The 22,897-nt window shown below is 48.5% G+C and overlaps 1 protein-coding gene across 2 annotated transcripts in view; it reads right to left on the bottom strand.

The window, feature by feature from the left end:
* Positions 1 to 22,897, bottom strand: part of smg6 (SMG6 nonsense mediated mRNA decay factor) — a 422,171-nt gene that overhangs the window by 280,798 nt on the left and 118,476 nt on the right. For both annotated transcript variants that reach the window (XM_070856878.1, XM_070856877.1), the window contains exon 7: positions 14,885 to 15,030. In XM_070856878.1, the coding sequence (XP_070712979.1) occupies positions 14,885 to 15,030 (146 nt within the window). The remainder of the gene's footprint in view (positions 1 to 14,884; positions 15,031 to 22,897) is intronic.

Here is a 22,897-nt window from a genome sequence, read left to right on the forward strand (position 1 = left end):
GGGGGGGGGGGGGGGGGGTAAAGACAGATATTCCACAGGGACTCAGTAGGAAAAAGTTAAGCGTGCTTATAAAAATATTATAATTGGGAAAGAATGGAAACTAACCACAAAATTAATTTAAAAGAAATGAAAGAAAATGAGGAGACAGATGTAGAAGCAAAGAGGCTGAATGTAGCAAGAGGGTTGAGTTGATGGTACAAAATTACTGTAATATAATTAAAGGATCAACTGAAGGCTCAGGCTAGTAACAGGCTACTGCATTTACACAACTGATGACAGCATAATTAACACCAGGACTTAGCGTCAAACTGTTCATGCACATTTGCAGATCAGATGCAGGTTAATAGGGGCTAACTGAAGAGATTTAACCTCGCACCAAGTATATGACAATTAAACTGATTCCACAGCAGGCAGTCTGATGGAGTTTACGCTGAAATTCAGCACAGCTAAACGTGGAGCCTTGCGTATCAGACCAGTTCCATACTCCAGCCACGGGTGAGCCATCCTGAACACGTGCAGGACCGAGGATTGACAGGTGCTCGACAACAAATACAGGGTAAATTCGATAGGAATGAAGTGGTTGGCGCTTTGACATACAGCAGAAGTTGCTGGATAACCAAGCGAGTACGTCTGTCCCGAGGAAAGGTCTACCTGCATCGGGGGGGGGGGGGGGGGGGGGGGGCGCGGCCTGCATTCACAACACAATTCTGGCAGGCTGACTCTGCACCCAAGGTGTTGGGCTGACTTTTCTTTAAGTGCTGGAAACCCTGCTGCATATTTTCTGTATTTTATGTTTTTATTTTATTTCATCCATTCCTCAGCTAGTTTCTCCCAACGCTTTCTGCTACCAATTTGAAGGGTTTTTTCATACATTTTCTTCTCACTGCCCTTGGGTTCTGTTAAGGCCTCTGTTTGCCTCCTGGATGTCTGTACATCACCCACCAGTTTTCATCTCTTTCCAGTTTTTTTTTGGACCCAGTAACTCTCTCTGTGACGCAAGTCTTGACTCTTCTGCCCCACCTTTTGTTTCATTCAGCCCTATAAAACGCTCCTTATCTTCCAGTTTCCATTTCTGAGACAGGGTCTAAGACCCTGTTTCTTCCTTCTCAGATTCTGATGAACCTGTTGCACATTTCTAGCATGTTCTGCTCTGTAACACCCAATTCACACAAAGGATTTTGTTTGGGAGCGTTACCAGTTTAAACGTAGGTGATTTCACTTGGCAAATACGCTATTTACACCAGACTCACTGGCAGTAAATTGCATAAGAACATAGGAAATAGGAGCAGGAGTAGGCCATAAGGCCCCTCAAGCCTGCTCCGCCATTTAATATGATCATGGCTGATCCGATCATGGACTCAGCTCCACTTCCCCGCCCGCTCCCCATAACCCCTTATCCCCTTATCATTTAAGAAACTGTCTATTTCTGTCTTAAATTTATTCAATGTACCAGCTTCCACAGCTCTCTGAGGCAGCGAATTCCACAGATACACAACCCTCAGAGAAGAAATTTCTCCTCATCTCTGTTTTAAATGGGTGGTCCCTTATTCTAAGATCATGCCCTCTAATTCTAGTCTCCCCCATCAGTGGAAACATCCTCTCTGCATCCACCTTGTCAAGCCCCCTCATAATCTTATACGGTTCTATAAGATCATCTCTCATTCTTCTGAATTCCAATGAGTAGAGGACCAACCTACTCAACCTTTCCTCATAAGTCCAGCCCCTCATCCCCAGAATCAACCTAGTGAACCTTCTCTGAAATGCCTCCAAAGCAAGTATATCCTTTCGTAAATATGGAAACCAAAACTGCACGCAATATTCCAGGGTGTGGCCTCACCAATATCTTGTATACTCCATCCCCTTTGCAATAAAGGCCGAGAAACCATTGGCCTTCCTGATCACTTGCTGTACCTGCATACTATCCTTTTGTGTTTCATGCAAGGCTTGCTTGTGTGGAAGTACTTTTGTCTCATTGGTAGCCACCTGATTTACTCTTCAAGCCATGCTCAACATAGAAACTTGCTCTCACCAGCACTGCAGCATGTTTCGATAGATAGATCCAACGAAAACACAACAAGCAATGTCATGAACTAATGTCAAGTCCAATGATATCACAGCGAAGCCAAACAGAAACTTGCAGTCTTTTAGATTGTTTGTGGGAGCTTTCTGTGCGCAAATTGGCGGTCGGGTTTCCTACATTATAACAGTGACTACTCTCCAAAAGTATTTCATTGGCTCTAAAGCGCTTTGAGGCATCCAGTGGTCATGAAAGGCGCTGTAGAAATGCAAGTCTTTCTTTTCAGAGAACATAGCATCTAAATGGGAACTGGCTAAATATTTGCAAAGAACATAAAAGGATATGGGTAAAGGGCAGTAAAACGAGACGAGACCAATTAGCTCCAGTTGACAAGCTAGCACCAGAAGCACTGTGGGCTAAATGGCCTCCCTCACGTTTAGAACTTGCAGGTGGCCACTACATGTGGAGCCGACTGCACTAACATATTTCAATGTGAACCATTCGAATTCTGACCCTCCAGAGTCTCTATTGTGATACCAGGAGCAGTGGCACACCACAGGGAAAAATGGGGAGGCCACACACCACCTGAATATCACTTCCCCGAACCTTAATCAATATAAACGGCATGACCGAACGCAAATTGCAATCCAACAAACTAACGCAGCTCTCCAGTGCTGGGTGGCATCACCATCACCCTTCAGTGCCTTAAGGTTTTTGAAATAAAGGAAGTGAAAACTACCTCAAGACAGTGGAGCTCTAGGTGCATCTATTAATGTGTACTGTACCTCACACAGTAAAACCATGCACCTGCAGGCAGCTTATAAAAAGCTTGCACAAGAAACGTCACTTTAGTATGGGAGTACAGACAGCAAACATCCACAAAACATTCCATCACACCACACTCTCACGACGAGATTAAACACCGCCTCCAGTGCGCCAGTGCAGCCTTCGGCCGCCTGAGGAAGAGTGTTTGAAGACCAGGCCCTCAAAACTGCCACCAAGCTCATGGTCTACAGGGCTGTAGTAATACCCGCCCTCCTGTATGGCTCAGAGACATGGACCATGTACAGTAGACACCTCAAGTCGCTGGAGAAATACCACCAACGATGTCTCCGCAAGATCCTACAAATCCCTTGGGAGGCAGGCACACCAACATTAGAATCCTCGACTAGGCCAACATCCCCAATATTGAAGCACTGACCACACTTGATCAGCTCCGCTGGGCAGGCCACATTGTTCGCATGCCAGACACGAGACTCCTAAAGCAAGCGCTCTACACAGAACTCCTTCACGGCAATCGAGCCAAAGGTGGGCATAGGAAACGTTACAAGGACACCCTCAAAGCCTCCCTGATAAAGTGCAACATCCCCACTGACATCTGGGAATCCCTGGCCAAAGACCACCCTAAGTGGAGGAAGTGCATCCGGGAGGGCACTGAGCATCTCGAGTCTCATCGCCGAGAGCATGCAGAAATCAAGCGCAGGCAGATGGAGCATGCGGCAAACCAGTCCCACCCACCCCTTCCCTCAACGACTATCTGTCTCACCTGTGAAAGGGACTGTGGTTCTCGTATTGGACTGTTCAGCCACCTAAGGACTCATGCTAAGAGTGGAAGCAAGTCTTCCTCGATTCCGAGGGACTGCCCATGATGATGAGGAGTCTGGTCTTGGTCCAGATCAATGTTAATTGTACCCACTACGTCTGAACATGACAGGGAAGGGGCAGCTTGGTCTGTCGATGCTAGTCCTGTTGGGAGGGGTGGAAATCACCAGACTCCAGCCTCCATTATTGGCATTTGACTATTATCCAGAGCACAACTCCCCTCCGTGGCTTTTAATCCCCAGCACCTATGAATCCCAATTAACATTAATCAACAACAACAACTTGTATTTCTATAGCACCTTTAACATAGGAAAATGTTCCAAAGCGCTTCACAGGAGCATTACAAGACAACAAAAATTGACATCGAGCAACACAAGAAGAAATTACGGCAGATCATCAAAAGCTTGGTCAAAGAGGTAGGTTTTAAGGAGCGTCTTAAAGGAGGAAAGAGAGGTAGGTAGAGAGGTGGAGAGGATTAGGCAGTGAGTTCCAGAGCTTGTGGCCCAGGCGGCTGAAGACACGGCCACCGATGGTGGAGCGATTATAATCAGGGATGCTCAAGAGGGCAGAATTTGAGGAGCACAGACATCTCTGGGGGTTGTAGGGCTGGAGGAGATTACAGAGATAGGGAGGGGGGAGGCCATGGAGGGATTTGAAAACAAGGATGAGAATTTTGAAATCGAAACATTGCTTAACCGGAAGCCAATGCAGGTTAGCGAGCACAGGGGTGATGGGTGAGCGGGACTTAGTGCGAGTTAGGACACGGCTGCCTAGTCTTGGATGACCTCAAGTTTACGTAGGGTAGAACGTGAGAGGCCAGCCAGGAGTGTGTTGGAATAGTCAAGTCTAGAGGTAACAAAGGCATGGATGAGGTTTCAGCAGCAAATGAGCTGAGGCAGGGGTAGAGACGGGCGATGTTACGGAGGTGGAAATAGTCGGTCTTAGTTGTGCTGCGGATATGTGGTCGAAAGCTCATTTCAGGGTGAAATATGACACCAAGGTTGCGAACAGTCTAGGAAGAGCGATGGAGTCAGTGGCTAGGGCACGCAGTTTGTGACTTGGACCAAAGACAATGGCTTCGGTCTTCCCAATATTTAATTGGAGAAAATTTCTGCTTATCTAGTACAAGATGTCGGACAAGCAATGTGACAATTTAGAGACCGTGGAGGGGGTCGAGAGAAGTGGTGGTGAGGTAGAGCTGGGTGTCGTCAGTGTACATGTGGAAAGTGACGCCGTGTCTCTGGATGATATCTAAGATGATGAAGGTAGGAAGATGAGAACTGTTTCCACTGGCCGGTTAATCAGTAACTAGAAGGCTTCATAATCAAAGAAGACATGGAACCTACCCACCCCCCCCACCCCGTCAGAAAGAGTGGTAGAAGCAGAATCCATCATAGCTTGTAAAAGGGAAGTAGATAAATATTTTTTTTAAAAATTGAAGGCTATGGGACCAAATGTGCAGGGCAATGGAAAAAAAGGTGATTGGGCCCATGGGCCGAGCGATCTCCTTCTGTGCTGTATGATTCTACGGAAAAGCATAGCTCTTTCAGGATGCTAGCACGGGTGCAATGGGCCGTAAAACCGCCTTGAGCACTGTCGAATTCTACATTCCAGGAGAATGCCCTGCACCAGGTTGACACTGCAGCAGTCACGAAGCATGGACTATTCCAACCGACTGTTTGCAAGTATTAGTGGGTGGGTGCCCTGAGCCATTGGAACTTGGTTCTGAACTTATTACCAGGGCGCGTTCCCAGCTGTCTGGGAATTGCGGCTGGGTGATGATCAGGAGCAGAGGAGGGTCTGTAGGGAGGGAGAGAATCCAGCATTTATGACATTAAAAAAAATCTGAAAAGCCTGACACAGCTCCTCACGGCCGGCGAGAGAGCAACCCTGGCACAGCCTCACGACAGGATGCCAGCTCACCAACCTTCCAGAAATGGCACAGGCGGATGGATCCAGGGGCCCAGATAGGGTAGAGAAAGAAAGAAAGAAAGAAAGAAAGAAAGAAAGAAAGAAAGGAAGAAAGAAAGAAAGGAAATGCTTGTACAAAATGTGGGGCAGGCAAAGGGAGGGGGGGGGGCGTCCAGAAGGATCAGGAGAGACAGCTAGCTGCCTGGGCTTTATTCCTCTGGGCAAGGATCACAAGCAAGCGTTCTGAAATGTCAGGCTCAAGTCCATGAACACGCACTCCCAAATCAAACCTCCCTGCTTCAAATCTTACTGTGTTGATAACATTTTAATTTATTAACTAAATTCATGTGTTAGAAATCAAAAGGAATATAAATTAGTGTCTTTTTTGGTACCTCCAATAAATATCCTTTTAAAATTTCCTCAGGAAATATACTTGGTCCCACGTAAAATATTTCAATACTGATGTAAACTAAGACCACATATGTAATCTATTAATAAGCAGCCGCAGCAGAAAGGGCTGTTCGAGGAAAACTGTACATTAAAAAAAAGTGAATTTCATAGCTCTCCAAATTCTCAGAGAGGTAAAAAAGTCAGCCAAGACAAAAAAAATCCCACATCCTGCCGATCAGTGCCAGCAAGTGAAGTGCCCAGAGTCTTATACCAGACTAATCCATGTCTGGCCAGAAATGACTAAAGTGGGGGCAAGCTAACCAGGGCTGGCAGCCTGCCATCCCAGCCGTTCTCGCTCTCTCTCTGCAGACACCAAATCCCAACAGACAGCAGTTCTTGAAACCACCAGTGTCTTATACCAGCTGCACCATGTCTGCTTCTATCAGCCCACAGTCCGGAGCCTTTCTGCAGATGTTTAACGCTGTATGTGCCAGGCTTCATGTGATGGGGGGTGGGGGGGGAAGCAGAATGATAAAAATACACAGGGTCATCAGGCAGGATTTGTGGGGGTGGGCGAGGGCAGGTGGAGAGTAAAAAAAAGAGGGGTGGGGGTGGGAGGGTGGGGGAAGCTTCATCGCGATTTTGTGCGCGCCTGTGGATCTCCGAGTGTCTCTTGGGTGCCCTCTGTTGCTGTGTGCTTCCTCAGCATATGGTGAGCGTTTGTGCAGGGTGCTGCACCTCAAGTGATTAATGGCCAATGATTGATGGCGAATTTCATACAATAACAACATAAAAAACATTTGTGCACAAGATATGGTTTTAATTCCAGGGACTTGAAACATTAGAAGAAAAAAAATAGGGACCCCCATTTACTAAATTGAGCACAGCTGAATACAAATTGAATTCTTTATACTGGTTTCCCGTAAAAAGTAAAGACCACCACAATACATCTTCATCTGAGACTTCACAAAAATAAAAGACTGACGGTAAAAAGGGTCAGCATCTTCTTGCAAGTCTGCACAAGGTGAGTTTTGAGCAGAGATTGTGTGATTGATTGAAGTGCTCAGGTGTGAGGTGTAGTGTGAGAGGGGGATGCAGTGTTATGCGCTAAGCTAGGAGGGGTTGGAGAGCAGCAGTGTGAAGGCGAATGAATGCTGAGCTCTGGTAGGGTTGAACCAGGACTCTCTAATCCCTAAATTGCAATGGACCAAGGCAGAAGCAGTTAGTGAAACCACTGAGGCGTAGTGGTGGTGGTAAGCTGAAAGAGGCAGTGAAAATTAAGTGATAAATGTAGGAATCCCAGAGTGTACTAGGCTATAAACGGCTGCTGCACACTGAATAAACACCCTGGCCTACTTCCAAGCTGTTTATTGGTGTGCAGGAGCCATTTTTTTGCTGAGTACACTCTGGGATTTCTGGGTTTATTGCCATTGCACGACTCAGTAAAACTTCATACTGGATTGTTTTTCAAGAAATAAAAATAAAAGTTGTGATCACCACGTGTACTACAATCGGGGGGGGGGGGCTTCTGCAGTTACCCTGCAATCAATCGGGGGTCACATAGAAACATAGAAAATAGGTGCAGGAGTAGGCCATTCAGCCCTTCGAGCCTGCACCACCAATCAACATGATTATGGCTGATCATTCACTTCAGTACCCCTTTCCTGCTTTCTCTCCGTACCCCTTGATCCCTTTAGCCATAAGGGCCACATCTAACTCCCTTTTGAATATATCTAACAAACTGACCTCACCAACTTTCTGTGGTAGAGAATTCCACAGGTTCACCACACTCTGAGTGAAGAAGTTTCTCCTCATCTCAGTCCTAAATGGCTTACCCCTTATCCTTAGACTGTGACCCCTGGTTCTGGACTTCCCCAACATCGGGAACATTCTTCCTGCATCTAACCTGTCCAGTCCCGCTACAATTTTTTATGTTTCTATGAGATCCCCTCTCATTCTTCTAAATTCCAGTGAATATAAGCCTAGTCGATCCAGTCTTTCTTCATATGTCAGTCCTGCCATCCCGGGAACCAGTCTGGTGAACCTTCGCTGCATTCCCACAATAGCAAGAATGTCCTTCCTCAGATTAGGAGATCAATACTGTACACAATACTCAAAATGTGGCCTCACCAAGGCCCTATACAATTGTAGTAAGACCTCCCTGCTCCTATACTCAAATCCTGTCGCTATAAAGGCCAACATGCCATTTGCCTTCTTCACCGCCTGCTGTACCTGCATGCCCACTTTCAATGACTGATGTAACATGACACCCAGGTCTCGTTGCACCTTCCCTTTTCCTAATCTGTCACCATTCAGATAATATTCTGTCACCAGTTACCCTGCAATCAATCGGGGGTCTAACTGCGATCAATCGGGGGGTCTGCAGTTACCCCGCGATCAATCGGGGGTCTGCAGTTGTAGTGTGCAGGGTGACTGGCGACCTCCCCATTGATCGCGGGGCGAGGGGGAGATTGATCGCGGGGCGAGGGGGAGATTGATCGCGGGGCGAGGGGGAGATTGATCGCGGGGCGAGGGGGAGATTGATCGCGGGGCGAGGGGGAGATTGATCGCGGGGCGAGGGGGAGATTGATCGCGGGGCGAGGGGGAGATTGATCGCGGGGCGAGGGGGAGATTGATCGCGGGGCGAGGGGGAGATTGATCGCGGGGCGAGGGGGAGATTGATCGCGGGGCGAGGGGGAGATTGATCGCGGGGCGAGGGGGAGATTGATCGCGGGGCGAGGGGGAGATTGATCGCGGGGCGAGGGGGAGATTGATCGCGGGGCGAGGGGGAGATTGATCGCGGGGCGAGGGGGAGATTGATCGCGGGGCGAGGGGGAGATTGATCGCGGGGCGAGGGGGAGATTGATCGCGGGGCGAGGGGAGACCCAGGATTAAAGCACATTTGCATTCAAGGACACAATGACCCAATGCACGAAAACACCCCATTGGAGTTGAGGATACCAGTTCCCATTGGCATCTCACCACATGCTCATCGTGTGTTCTCAGACTGACACCAGGTGGAGGCCAGACACTGCTCCCAGGAAGGAAGGGATCAGGAAGATGAGGAGAGCCATTCACGCACCATCTAGTGGCCACTTGTAGAAAAGCAGAGGTCACGGGGGGCAGACATCAATAAGGAAGGATGGGAGAAAACTATTTTAAATAGGAAACATGGCCTTTAAACGATCTGTAATGATCTTGTCCATTACGTCAGGAAGATAGCCATGCGCGAGCAGTAGATGCAGGATACAACATAATCTCACAAAGCAAGACTGTGGTAACATGCAGATTGCACTGCATTCTGGGGTGGGGCACATAGAGGAAAAGGTTTTTTTTAATGAAATCTCTCTACGATAAAAAAATTGATGTATTTTTGAATTGAAAATGATGCCGATCTGTAGTCTTTATCATTCCCAGATGTGAAAAAAGAAATTGAGGATAGGCAATGGGGAAAAGTGGAATGTCCTGTTTATTGTGTCAGAACAGAGCTAGTTACAGTCACTCGCTCAGGAGGTTCCAGTTCATGCAGCAGGTGTGGAGATAAATTTATTTTAATCCATCATTTTTTTTTTAATTGCATTTTAATGTGTCTCTTACACGTGTCTGGGTCATTTCAGGGCTGCCCCTCCCCAGACATGACCGTCTACCATTTGGAAAAATTCCTTCTGCAGATTGAGAGCGTTGAATGAAGAGGCCTGCTCAAGTACCTTGTGCCGTGGAGCCCTTACAAATAGTTGGCTCCTCAGAAAACGCACTAAAGAATGAGGACAAACTGATAAATTTGCCAGCTGTTCCAGGAAAACATCTTCCACTCCACAGCACATAGGCTAGCGGCAAAAGTCACCATTCTCCCTCCTTGCTCCCCCTCTCTCTCTCACCCAGGTGTCAGTGGCAGCAGTGTGCAGAGTGTCCACTACCCCACCGAGGTTACTCGAGCTGCTGGCTGGAGTGCCAGTTCACATGCCCGTTCTCAGTGCCAAAACCACCGACAGATACCAGTCAGTGAACTATTTATAAAACAGTTCTGATTTAATGTGGCACATAATAGGTGAAAAAACTGGACAGAACTGAGGAAAAACATAATAGCTACTTTTATACAGCACCTCGTCACATCTGTCAAACACCCTGAAGTGCTTCCCTGCCATTGGTTTTTGTGCTGCAGTAACCATTAGGCAGGAAAATAGGAATGTAACAAATTAGGTAAAATGGAAACGCAGCTGTGACTTTGGGGTGCCTTGCTCAGTGAGCGAGGTGTTGGGTGAGTAGAATTGCAATCCAGGCACTCGGCTGGGCTGGGCTGCCCTCCCGCAATATCTTTGTTAGCTACTGAACCACTGGCTGCCAGTATAACAAGGGCCACTTGCATGTACATAGCACCTTTAATGCAAGTTGCTTTAGAGACACGAGGGGAATAGATATCAACCAAAGGGGAGATACTCGGGGGCACAGCCAACAGAATGCTCAAAGAGTTGGTTTTAAGGAGGGTTTGAAGGAGAAAACGGAGCTGGAGAGGCGATGGGGTTTAGGGAAGGAATTCCAGAGTAAAACCTAAGCAGCTGTAAGGCACAAAGGTAGATCAAATAGAGGAGGGTATGCGAAAGGAGCAGTCAGGAAGAGAGAGTTCAGGGGGCAGGTTGCAGGGCTGGAGAAGTTTACAGAGATAGAATGGGATAAGGCCATGGAGGGATTTAAACAGGAGGATGAGAATTTTAATTTGAGATGTTGGGGAATGAGGAGCCAATGCAGACCAGCAAAGACAGGAGTGATATGCGAGCAAGATTTGGTGCGGGATAGGATACAGGCAGCAGTTTTGGACGTGCTGGAGTTTGCGAGGCTGGTCAGGAGAATGTTGGAGGAATCAGGTCGAGAGGTGACAACAGCATGGATGAGTGTGTCAGCAGCAGGTGGGCAGGGGGTCGGAGCGGGGCGGGGGGAGTCGGAGCACGGGCAGGGGAGGGGGGGGTGGTGTGTGGTGGTCGGAGTGCGGGCTGGGGGGGGGGGGTGGGGTGTGGTGGTCGGAGCACGGGCAGGGGAGGGGGGGGTGGTGTGTGGTGATCGGAGCGGGACGGGACGGGGTGTGCGGTGGTCGGAGCACGGGGTGGGGGGTGTGCGGTGGTCGGAGCACGGGGTGTGCGGTGGTCGGAGCACGGGGCGGGGGTGTGCGGTGGTCGGAGCACGGGCGGGGGGGGGGTCAGAGCACGGGCGGGGGTGTGTGGTGGTCGGAGCACGGGGTGTGCGGTGGTCGGAGCGCAGGCGGGGGGGGGTGTCGGAGCACGGGCGGGGGGGGGGGGGGTCAGAGCACGGGCGGGGGGTGTGTGGTGGTCGGAGCACGGGCGGGGGGGGGGGGGGGGGGGGTCGGAGCGCGGGCGGGGGAGGGGTGGGTGTGTGGTGATCGGAGCGGGACGGGGTGTGCGGTGGTCGGAGCACGGGCCGGGGGGGGGGGGGGGGGGGGGGTCGGAGCGCGGGCGAGGGGTGTGTGGTGGTCGGAGCACGGGCGGGGGGGGGGGGTCGGAGCACGGGCGAGGGGTGTGTGGTGGTCGGAGCACGGGCGGGGGGGGTCGGAGCGCGGGCGGGGGGGGTCAGAGCGCGGGCAGGGGGGGGTCAGAGCGCGGGCAGGGGGGGTCAGAGCGCGGGCGGGGGGGGTCAGAGCGCGGGCGGGGGGGGTCAGAGCGCGGGCGGGGGGGGTCAGAGCGCGGGCGGGGGGGGTCAGAGCGCGGGCGGGGGGGGGTCAGAGCGCGGGCGGGGGGGGGTCAGAGTGCGGGCGGGGGAGTCAGAGTGCGGGCGGGGGGGTCAGAGTGCGGGCGGGGGGGTCAGAGTGCGGGCGGGGGGGTCAGAGTGCGGGCGGGGGGGTCAGAGTGCGGGCGGGGGGGTCAGAGTGCGGGCGGGGGGGTCAGAGTGCGGGCGGGGGTGTCAGAGTGCGGGCGGGGGGGTCAGAGTGCGGGCGGGGGGGTCAGAGTGCAGGTGGGGGGGGCAGATGTAGGCAGTCTTCCTGATGGGGTCGGAAACTCAGCTAAGGGTCGAACAGAGCTGTCTGGTTCAGTGCCACTTTGGATGGGCGATTAAGTGGCAGATAAAGAACATAAAACATTGCATGCAGCTGATGTTCCTTTATATATTTCTAGCATCCAACACTCCCTCCCCCATGGGCACTCGGTTGTACAGGTATAACTCTGTCCAGCTATACGGTTGGAGACATAGTCTGGGTAAAGCTGCTGAGGAACCTTGCTCCGTTAATTACAATGGGAGGACTTCAGAGAGGAGATGGTTGGGGTACAGAGACACGTTCCCACAGGGCATCCAAAGCTTGAGCTCCATGGATGAGTAAAGATACAGAAGTTAAAATGAAACAAAAAAAAAGGAGGCTTATGATAAACGTCAAGTTGATAATGATAATACAGTAGAGAATCAAGCTGAATATAGAAAGTACAGAGGGTAACTGAAAAAGGAATTAAGGGGCTCGGTGAGTGTATGAGAATAGATTAGCAGGCAACATAAAAGGGAACACTAAAGCCTTTTATAAACATATAAGTTTCCCCAGCAGTTGGTATTTTTTTGGAGCAACTAGTTTTTTTTTGGAGTACCTTAAAAATCACAATTCTCCCCATTTAGTTTGCTCCAGTTTAAGTGAGTTAGTTCAGTTTCTTTTTAGTTCTGTTTTTTTCAAAAGAAGGCGTTACCAGCCACTTAAGCCTGTTTTGGCCATTTAAGCAAGTTTAGCCAGCGAAAAGTTACTCCAAACTAACTTAGGCCAGCGTATATTCACTTTTGTACGCTCAGAAAAACCTTGCGGAGACTTAAGAAATCAGCACAGGTAGCCAGAGATTTGGGGGGGGGGGGGGGGGGAGAGGGGGGAGTTAGAGGATTTTCCAAAGCATTAACACTTCACTTTTAACAATAAAGCATAAAAACCATCTTAATTAATAAATAATAATAAATGAAAAACAAATCAAGTAATAAGAAATAAAAAGTCCTATCTTGCCGACTGGAGCAGGCACCGGCGGCAAAGCCGCTTGGGCCAGGGCTGGGGGCGGGATCCACAGGAGCAGCACTGGGAGAGCTGCTCCTGTTCCCATGCCAGATCTTTGCCGGAAGCACAGCGGAAACCCCATGTTGACGCCCGTTAATGGGAGTTCGGCCTCACTCCCGACGTAGCCGGGAGCAGCTCGGCATCGATGTGGAGCACCCGGGCCGCTCAGTCAACCTGACTGTTTGCCTGAATGACTTTGGGCGCATACTAAACGATCGATTGAGATAACATCTCCTTGTCTCCCGCCCCTTCCGACCTTGCTCCCTTTTATTAACTCATTTTCAGCTGCTCCCGTTCCCTTTGCTGCCCTCACAGCTCCGAATAATTCCCATGTCTTTCGCATCAATCTCAGCCCGGTGCAGTGCATTTAATAATCACTCTCACGTCTCCTCGATAAATGCTCCTCTGTGAAGCATCGATCCAAATCTCTCGACAAATCTATTGCCTGCTCACAAATCAATCTTAAACCAAATATTCCTTTCTTGCTGCTAAACCCAAATTGTTCTTTACTGAGCGCCACGAATGATACTGTATTGCAGAGGTGTTAGCTCACTGAATGCCCAGGGCAGATGCTATCTTTTTAAACTCAGTTTAAAATCATTATTAATGGAATAGCAAACACTTACTTCTCTCTCAGGTACATTTTCCTCTGGTTAGGTTCTCTTATGCTTCCGACTTATAGTTACTTTCCCCGCTCACATTGGCAAATGGAACAGAGTAAGGGAATGGGACCACAATGGTTATGTTCCAGGACAAGTAATCCACAGTGCTAGTGAGCCATTGCGCATGCTCCAACGCGCATGCTCCAACGCTGCCGGCACTCCAACACGCTGGGCCCTAGCCCCGCCCCCCTGCCGGCTGTGTTGACCCAGCACGGCCCTAGCTCCGCCCCCCACCAGTTCTGCTGCGCTACGCCAAGGGCCTGCATCGCTCAGACTGCGGGGAGAATAGCAAGGTAACTTTTAGGCGCGGTTTTTGTTATAAAAAGTCAGCACATCTCACGGAGGTGCGCCGTTCTAAGCGTGGGGGTAAACTTGGGCCCATAAATACTAAAAGTGTAGTCAAAGGCAGGTTGGGGCCGATTAGGGAACAAACAGGAGATCTTCTTGTGGAGGCAGAGATATTAAATGAGTATTTTGCATCTGTCTTCACAAAATAAGAGGATGCTGCCAATGTCACAGTAAAGGAGGAGGCAGTAGCGATATTGAACAGGATAAAAATAGATAAAGAGGAGGGACTTAAAAGGGTAACAGTGTCCTCAAAGTAGAAAAGTCACCTGGTCCAGACAAGCTACAAACTGGGTAAGTGAGGGAAGTACGGGTGAAATTGCGGAGGCTCTGGCCACAATCTTTCAATCCCCGATGGATAGTGGGGTGGTACCAGAGGACTGATGGGTTAGAAATGTTACATCCCCGTTTAAAAAAGGGGAGAGAGATAAACCCGATAACTACAGCCTAACGTCGATGGTGGGGAAACATTTAGAGACAATAGTCTGAGACAAAATTCCTGGTCACTTGAAAAGACGTGTTGATAAGTGACAGTCAGTACGAATCTGTTAAAGGCAAATCGTGTCTGACAAACTTGATTAAGTTGTTTGATGCAGTATCGGAGAGGGTCTATGAGGGCAGTGCAGCCGACAGTGTATCTCGACTTTCAAAAGGCGTTTGATAAAGTGCCACATAATAGACTTGCTAAGAAATCGAAGCGGATAGGATTAAAAGAGTCGTGGCAGTATGGATAGGAGATTGGCCAGGGGACAGGGGTTTTGGTTAGGTTTTCAAACCTACCTGCTGGTGCAGACTGTGACAAGGTACAAAGGAAGAAAGATTGACGCCATGATGGGGCGCGATATTTTCTCATTTCTTTCTTCCTTCTTGTGTCGTTGCTATTGTTGTATAACTCAAGAAATAAAGTTACAAATCAGAAGTGCGACTGACCTTTCAGCTGCGAGTGGTGGACTGCGAACATGTTGATGGCCATGAGCTGCAGCATGCGCGTGTTGCCGATGGGGGACGGGCTGTGCTGAAGCAGCGCCCGGAATTCTTTCACAACATTGGCAGCCACCGACGGGAAGGTCTCCATTCTGCAATACAAAGACAGACAGAACTTGCATTTATATAGCATCTTCCACAGCCTCATTACAGACAATTAAGTACATTTTTGAAGTGTAGTCACTGCAGTAGGGAAACACGGCAGCCAATTTACACACAACATGGTCCCACAAACAGCAGAGAGACAATCTGTGTTAATGAATTTGGTTGAGGGTGGCCAGGAAACCGGGAAGAACTCTGCTGCTTTTCTACAAATATCCACCTGTTTGACATCTCAACTGAAAGATGGCACTTCTGATAGAAACATAGAAAATAGGTGCAGGAGTAGGCCATTCGGCCCTTCTAGCCTGCACTGCCATTCAATAAGATCATGGCTGATCATTCCTTCAGTACCCCTTTCCTGCTTTCTCTCCATACCCCTTGATCCCTTTGGCCGTAAGGGCCATATCTAACTCCCTCTTGAATATATCCAATGAACTGGCATCAACAACTCTCTGCGGCACGGAATTCCACAGGTCAACAACTCACTGAGTGAAGAAGTTTCTCCTCATCTCAGTCTTAAATGGCCTACCCCTTATCCTAAGACTATGTCCCCTGGTTCTGGACTTCCCCAACATCGGGAACATTCTTCCCGCATCTAACCTGTCCAATCCTGTCAGAATCTTATACGTTTCTCTGAGATCCCCTCTCATCCTTCTAAACGCCAGTGAATAAAGGCCCAGTTGATCCAGTCTCTCCTCATATTACAGCCCAGCCATCCCTGGAATCAGTCTGGTGAACCCTCGCTGCACTCCCTCAATAGCAAGAACATCCTTCCTCAGACTAGGAGACCAAAATTGAACACACTATTTCAGGTGCGGCCTCACCAAGGCCCTGTACAACTGCAGTAAGACCTCCCTGCTCCTATACTCAAATCCCCTAGTTATGAAGGCCAACATACCATTTGCCTTCTTTACCGCCTGCTGTACCTGCGTGCCCACTTTCAGTGACTGATGAACCCTCACACCCAGGTCTCGTTGCACCTCCCCTTTTTCTAGTCTGCCGCCATTCAGATAATATTCTGCCTTCGTGAGTCGGGATAAACGGGTCATAGAAACATAGATAGAAACATAGAAAATAGGTGCAGGAGTAGGCCATTCGGCCCTTCGAGCCTGCACCGCCATTCAAGAAGATCCTGGCTGATCACCCACCCCAGCACCTCCCCCCCCAGCCGCAAGGACCACATCCAACTCCCTCCCGAACACATCCAACAACTCTCCGCGGCAGGGAACCCCACAGGCCAACAACTCCCCGAGTGAAGAAGTCTCTCCCCATCCCAGCTCCAAACAGCCCACCCCCCCCATCCCAAGACTGTGCCCCCCGCCCCCCCCCCCCCCCCACCTCCGGACCCACCCAACACCAGTAACACTCCCCCCGCACCCAACACACCTCGTCCCGTCAGAATCCTTCCCAAATGCCGAACACCCCCGGATGTCGAGCCCCCAGCCACGCCCCCGCGACACCAACCACACATCCGCCAACACCCATCTGCGCAGTCAACCCGTCCAGCCCACTCTGAACACTCCCCGCACCGAGACCTCCACTGCAATGTGGCCCCTCCCGTCCCCCGCCCTGGGTTTCTCTGCCCCCCACCTCCACCACTCTCCCCTCCATCCCCCGCCCCGTCCTTTTCAGAATGGCAGGCAGTGACTAGTGGAGTGCCGCAGGGCTCAGTGCTGGGACCCCAGCTCTTTACAATATATATTAACGATTTAGATGAAGGAATTGAGAGTAATATTGCCAAGTTTGCGGATGACACTAAACTGGGTGGCGGTGTGAGCTGTGAGGAGGACGCTAAGAGGCTACAGGGTGACTTGGACAGGTTAGGTGAGTGGGCAAATGCATGGCAGATGCAGTATAATGTGGATAAATGTGATGTTATCCACTTTGGGGGCAAAAAACACAAAGACAGATTATCTGAATGGCGGCAGATTAGGAAAAGGGGAGGTGCAATGAGACCTGGGTGTGATGGTTCATCAGTCACTGAAAGTGGGCACGCAGGTACAGCAGGCGGTGAAGAAGGCAAATGGTATGTTGGCCTTCATAGCTAGTGGATTTGAGTATAGGAGCAGGGAGGTCTTGCTGCAGTTGTACAGGACCTTAGTGAGGCCTCACCTGGAATATTGCGTTAGTTTTGGTCTCCTAATCTGAGGAAGGACGTTCTTGCTATTGAGGGAGTGCAGCGAAGGTTCACCAGACTGATTCCAGGGATGGCTGGACTGTCATATGAGGAGAGACTGGATCAACTGGGCCTCTATTCACTGGAGTTTAGAAGGATGAGAGGGGATCTCATAGAAACATACAAGATTCAGACGGGACTGGACAGGTTAGATGCGGGAAGAATGTTCCCGATGTTGGGGAAGTCCAGAACCAGGGGACATAGTCTTAGGATAAAGGGTAGGCCATTTAGGACTGAGATGAGGAGATACTTCTTCACACAGACAGCTGTTAATCTATGGAATTCCCTACCGCAGAGTGTTGTTGATGCCAGTTCATTTGATATATTCAAGAGGGAGTTAGATATGGCCCTTACGGCTAAGGGGATCAAGGGGTATGGAGAGAAAGCAGGAAAGGGGTACTGAGGGAATGATCAGCCATGATCTTATTGAATGGTGGTGCAGGCTCGAGGGGCCGAATGGCCTACTCCTGCACCTATTTTCTATGTTTCTATTAATTCAGTTAAACAAACAAATTTGGAATAAAAAGCTAGTACAAGGTATCAGTAATGGTGACCATGAAACCACTGGATTGCCAGAAAAACCCATCTGGTTCACTAATGCCTTTTAGGGAAGGAAATCTGCCGTCCTTACCCGATCTGGCCTATATGTGACTCCAGACCCACAGCAATACGGTTGACTCTTAACTATCCTCTAAAATGGCCCAGTGAGACACTCGGTTGTAGCAAACCGCTACGACAGTCAGCACTGTGGGAGCACCTTCATCACACGGACTAGTCGTTCAAGAAGACAGCTCACCACCTTCTCAAGGGCAGTAAATGCTGGCCTTTGCCAGCGGCACCCACATTCCGTGAACAAATAAAAATATACATTTTTAAATAATACCCATTGCACAGTGGAGTACTTTACAGCAAGGATGTCACACCTATTTACAAGAACCTCTGTTTAATGTAGCTTGAAAATTCAAATTTTAGGACTAAATTGGCAGAAGCTAGCAATAAAAATAGGTGGGGATTTCTTGCATGAATTGGCATCAGAAAGGGTGGGAGTTACAATCTGAAATCAAGCCGACCAAGCAAGAAAATGCATAATTACATCAGTTAGCAAACCAGACGGTTATCAGGCCAGAGGCAGGCTGGTCCCCCTCACCAACTTTGTGCATTCTTCCAGGTGAGCTCAGTCAGTATCAAGGATTGGCACATCGTTTTCCATTTCAACCACCTTACAGCAACAGCAATTGTTCCCAGTCAGGCACAATACAGGTTAGATACAGAGTAAAGCTCCCTCTACACTGTCCCATCAAACACTCCCCAGGCTGGGTGCAGCACGGGGTTAGATACAGAGTAAAGCTCCCTCTACACTGTCCCATTAAACACTCCCAGGGCAGGTACTGCACAGGTTAGATACAGAGTAAAGCTCCCTCTACACTGTCCCATCAAACACTCCCAGGGCAGGTACAGTCCGGGGTTAGATACAGAGGTTCAGGGAATAGCAAAGATACTAAATAAATATTTTTCCTCAATTTGCTTAGGGGACATGGATATCGGACGTGTAGAACCACCAGAGATGGGTATAGAACAGTTAGCGGAGATTTTTATTGAAGGGGTAATGCTGCATTATGTGGACAAATCACAAATACCTGGATGGCATACATCGGAGCACCCTGCTGGATGCAGCTTGGGAGAAATGGAAGATTCTCAGACTACAATTTTTCAAACTGTGCCAGAGAACTGCAGGGTGGGAAATCTGATAATCCTTTAAAAAAGGAGACAGGGATAAGCCAGGAAATTACAGATCGGTTATTCTTACCTCAGTTATTGGTATTAAGAGTCTGAGATATGGGATTAAATTACTGAGCAACTGAAATTAATCGGCACTGATTATGCAGATTTCTAAGGGCAGGGTGTACTTGACTAAACTTACAGCATGATTTAAAGAAAGAGAGAGGATAAGGGAAATGCAGTGGATGTGGTTTATATAGATCTTCAAAAATATTTGATATGGTGAGACAAAGAGACTTATGGCAAAAATAATAGTATATTCAATTAAAGAGATGGAAAGATGGTTTGAGACAAAAAGCAACAGGTGGGGTAATAGGAGTTTCCAGACATGGAAAGATGCAAAATGTTGTTTCACAGGAATCTGTGTGGGGGCTGCTCAGAGTTAATTTGAACTTGGGAATTGGAACAATATTTAAATTTGCTGATGATACTAAATTTTGGGGGTGGGGGTCAGGCTGGCAAATTGTGACAAAGAATGTGGAAAACTGCAAAAGGACATTAACAGGATCGATACTAAGTGGGAGATGTGGAAACGTGCTGCAGAAGGGAAAGAAGATGCACCACAAATGGTGAGATTTCAAGGAGATTTGGGTCAAGGAGCAGAGGGTCCTTGGAGTGCAGACATACTGCCCATTAAACGGAGGCAGCACAAGGCGACAAGGCCATGAAAAGGACAATGAAATCCTTAGTTTTCTATCTATAGACACAGAATACAAAAGCAAGATGGTAATGTTGAACTTTAGGCTGCAACTGCAGCACTGGGCACCCCATTACAGGGAGGATATGAAATCAATGGAAAGGATAGAGAGTAGATTCATGAGGTTGAGGAGTTACCATTATCAAGAGAAACCCGAGAGGGTGGGGCTTTTTTCACGTGAGTTGAGAGAGGTCTTCTAGATTATAAAGGGTGCTGATAATAAGTAGTTGAGAGATGGCTTCCATTGGCCAGAGAGCTGGTAACCAGAGGCCACACATTTACTATAAGCACAAATAGAATCAAAGGGGAGAGAAGAAAACATTTCTTCAGAGAGAGGTTGGGGAGAACATGGAATTCTCTTCCATAACCCATTTCTGAAGCAAAGTTCATCAATTCCTTCAAAAGCAAAATGGATACTTGCTGATTAAAGGGTGCAGGAGCAGGCTGGAGAGTGAGCTTGGGCCAGTGGCTCCTCACGGGCTAGGGGTCTGTTTCTGTATATTCGATTATCTCTGTCATTTCCCACACCAGCCATTCTATGAATTAGAGGTAGTTTTGTCCTACAAGGCACTAGGACTGAACAGAGACCATCCAAACTCATTTCAGGTCAGAGGCTTGAAACACGCAGACCTCAAAAGATTCTGTCCCATGTTTGGATTGGATCTGAATCCAGGTTGAAAGTGTGAAAGGACAGTGTGTAGCTCAATGCCACGTCCAGTACCGCTTTCCCCACAGTGGCTTGTTCAGTCTTTAAAGTCAGGGCCATTTCTGTTGAGAAATTCCCCCAACCCACATTCTTACACAGGATGCATTTCATCAGCATGTCCCCAAAAGTGGAAATGGTTGCAATAAATATTTCCCTGCACGTTCAAAGCACAGTCCTGACACACAGATTGTACACAGGATCTCTGTGTCCCTGGCAAAGGCAACTCTCTATTATTTGTCCACATCCTGCCATCTCACAGCCACTGCTCATGAAGCAGATTTTCATTGTCTACTGACAAATCACTTCAACCCACTGAGCAAATTTCCTCAGCCACATCAGTCACTTGTAGAGACTGAAAGTGAGCAGGACAATTATAACTCCCCGCCACAAGGCACAGAAGGTGCCGAAAGAGACTTTGATGTTCCGTGTATTCGTAATGGAAAAGCTAGCTCGAAATCTGCTTTATATAAAAAAATAAATAAATTCAATCTTCATCATGGAGCTATCCGTTTCTCTGACAAACTTCAAGCTGCAACACAACTCACAATCCAACGGTAACACAGACTTCAAAGGTGCGGGTTTCTCAATTACAGCTCACCTGTGCCAGTACATGCACTTAAAGCTGAACCTGTGCCGAACAAGCGCCTGGGTGCTCCAGCCCAATATAAACCCGAGCTCCTCAGTTAGTGCCAAGTTGTCAAGTGTAGCCGAGTATAGATAAACACACATCGGATCCAAGCACCACTCCGATCCAAGCATAAAAATTCCAACGCACAATTTCTGTTCACTTTCATTAGAGAGAAATCCTGATTCACTGGGCTCGCTGGCAGGCCTGTGCTGAGTTACAGACCTGGGCAGTCAATCAGAACAGTGTAAACACATCAACATTACCTCATTTCAGTAGCAAACTGAAGAGTTTTGTTTTTCACTCGAACTCGAGCACCCGTTGTAATCCGGCTTTGCATACCATGCTGCAGGCACGCACCTTGCCCACAGGCGCTGGTGAACTGATGACCTGGCACCAGACTTACTGCAAGTTCTCCTCCAAGTCACCCACCATCCTGGCTCTGGGGAGACGGGCAACACTGACAAAGCCACATTTATTGGCCATCCCAGCAGCCCTGATAAAAGTAGTGGGCCCTCTCTTTGAACCACTGCATTCTTGAGCTAATTCTACATCTGAGCAGCATTCTTGGCCATTACAGAAGGAATTACGAGTCAGTCACATGGAGAGAGTCAGTGGAGTCGCGTGTAAGCCAGACCGGGTAATGACAGCAGCCTCCCTTCCCTGAAGGACATTAGTGAACCAGTTGGGATTTTACAACGCACAGACAGCTTTGCGTGGTCATTTTTTCTGGTGTACGCCCACAAATTTACCAGATTTATTGATGTACATTTTATAATTTGTCTTGGTAAGATTTGAATTCATGACCTCTGGAATTTTAGTGCAGTACCATCACCAGCAGATTCCCTCCCAATCGTGTCCTCATTCTCTGCACCTTACAGCAGGGGTCAGTGGATTGCAATCAGGAGCAGGAATTCCCTTGGCTCATTTCCCCCCACCTATAGCCAGGAGACACTGGTGCTAATTGAAAAAAGAACTAGCCTTGATGGGAGGCTATTATCTGTATCTAACACAGTGATATGAGCAACTCTCAGCCCTTGGGCACAATCTAGAAATCATTAACCAAAACCTCATTTCCTTGCGGATTCTGGAGTATATCCCATCTGGTCCAGGTGCCCTTATACATTTAATGCTTTGAGTTTCTTCATAACACAGGCATAACTGACCTCTACATGTGTTACAGATTTCTGAACCAGTCTGACTGCATCTGGAATTCGTCCAAAGTCTTCACTTGAGAAGACTGATGTGCTGCCATTTCCTGATTTCCCCCATGACATTTCCACACAACTTATCCCATAAAGGACTGACCCGGAATTCACCACTCTGCCTACTTCATATATTTCTTTCAGAAAAAATTTCAGCTGGTGGCCTCCGACAATCTCCTTTTCTAATTCCTTTTCACCCCTTAATCATCGTAGGGTGGAGAGGCAACTCTCTGTACTGCGACACATCCAGGCAGTCACCCTACAGTGCCCAGATCCCTAGGTTTAGATACTCACTATACCACAGATCCCTAGGTTTAGACACTCACTATACCACAGATCCCTAGATTGAGACGGTCACTATACCACAGATCCCGAGGTTTAGACACTCACTATACCACAGATCCCTAGATTTAGACGGTCACTATACCACAGATCCCTAGGTTTAGACGGTCACTATACCACAGATCCCTAGATTGAGACGGTCACTTTACCACAGATCCCTAGATTTAGACGGTCACTATACCACAGATCCCTAGATTTCAACACTCACTATACCACAGATCCCTAGGTTTAGATACTCACTATACCACAGATCCCTAGATTTCAACACTCACTATACCACAGATCCCTAGGTTTAGACACTCACTATACCACAGATCCCTAGGTTTA

This window comes from Pristiophorus japonicus, chromosome 16 (assembly GCF_044704955.1).
Source record: "Pristiophorus japonicus isolate sPriJap1 chromosome 16, sPriJap1.hap1, whole genome shotgun sequence".
NCBI lineage: Eukaryota > Metazoa > Chordata > Chondrichthyes > Pristiophoridae > Pristiophorus > Pristiophorus japonicus.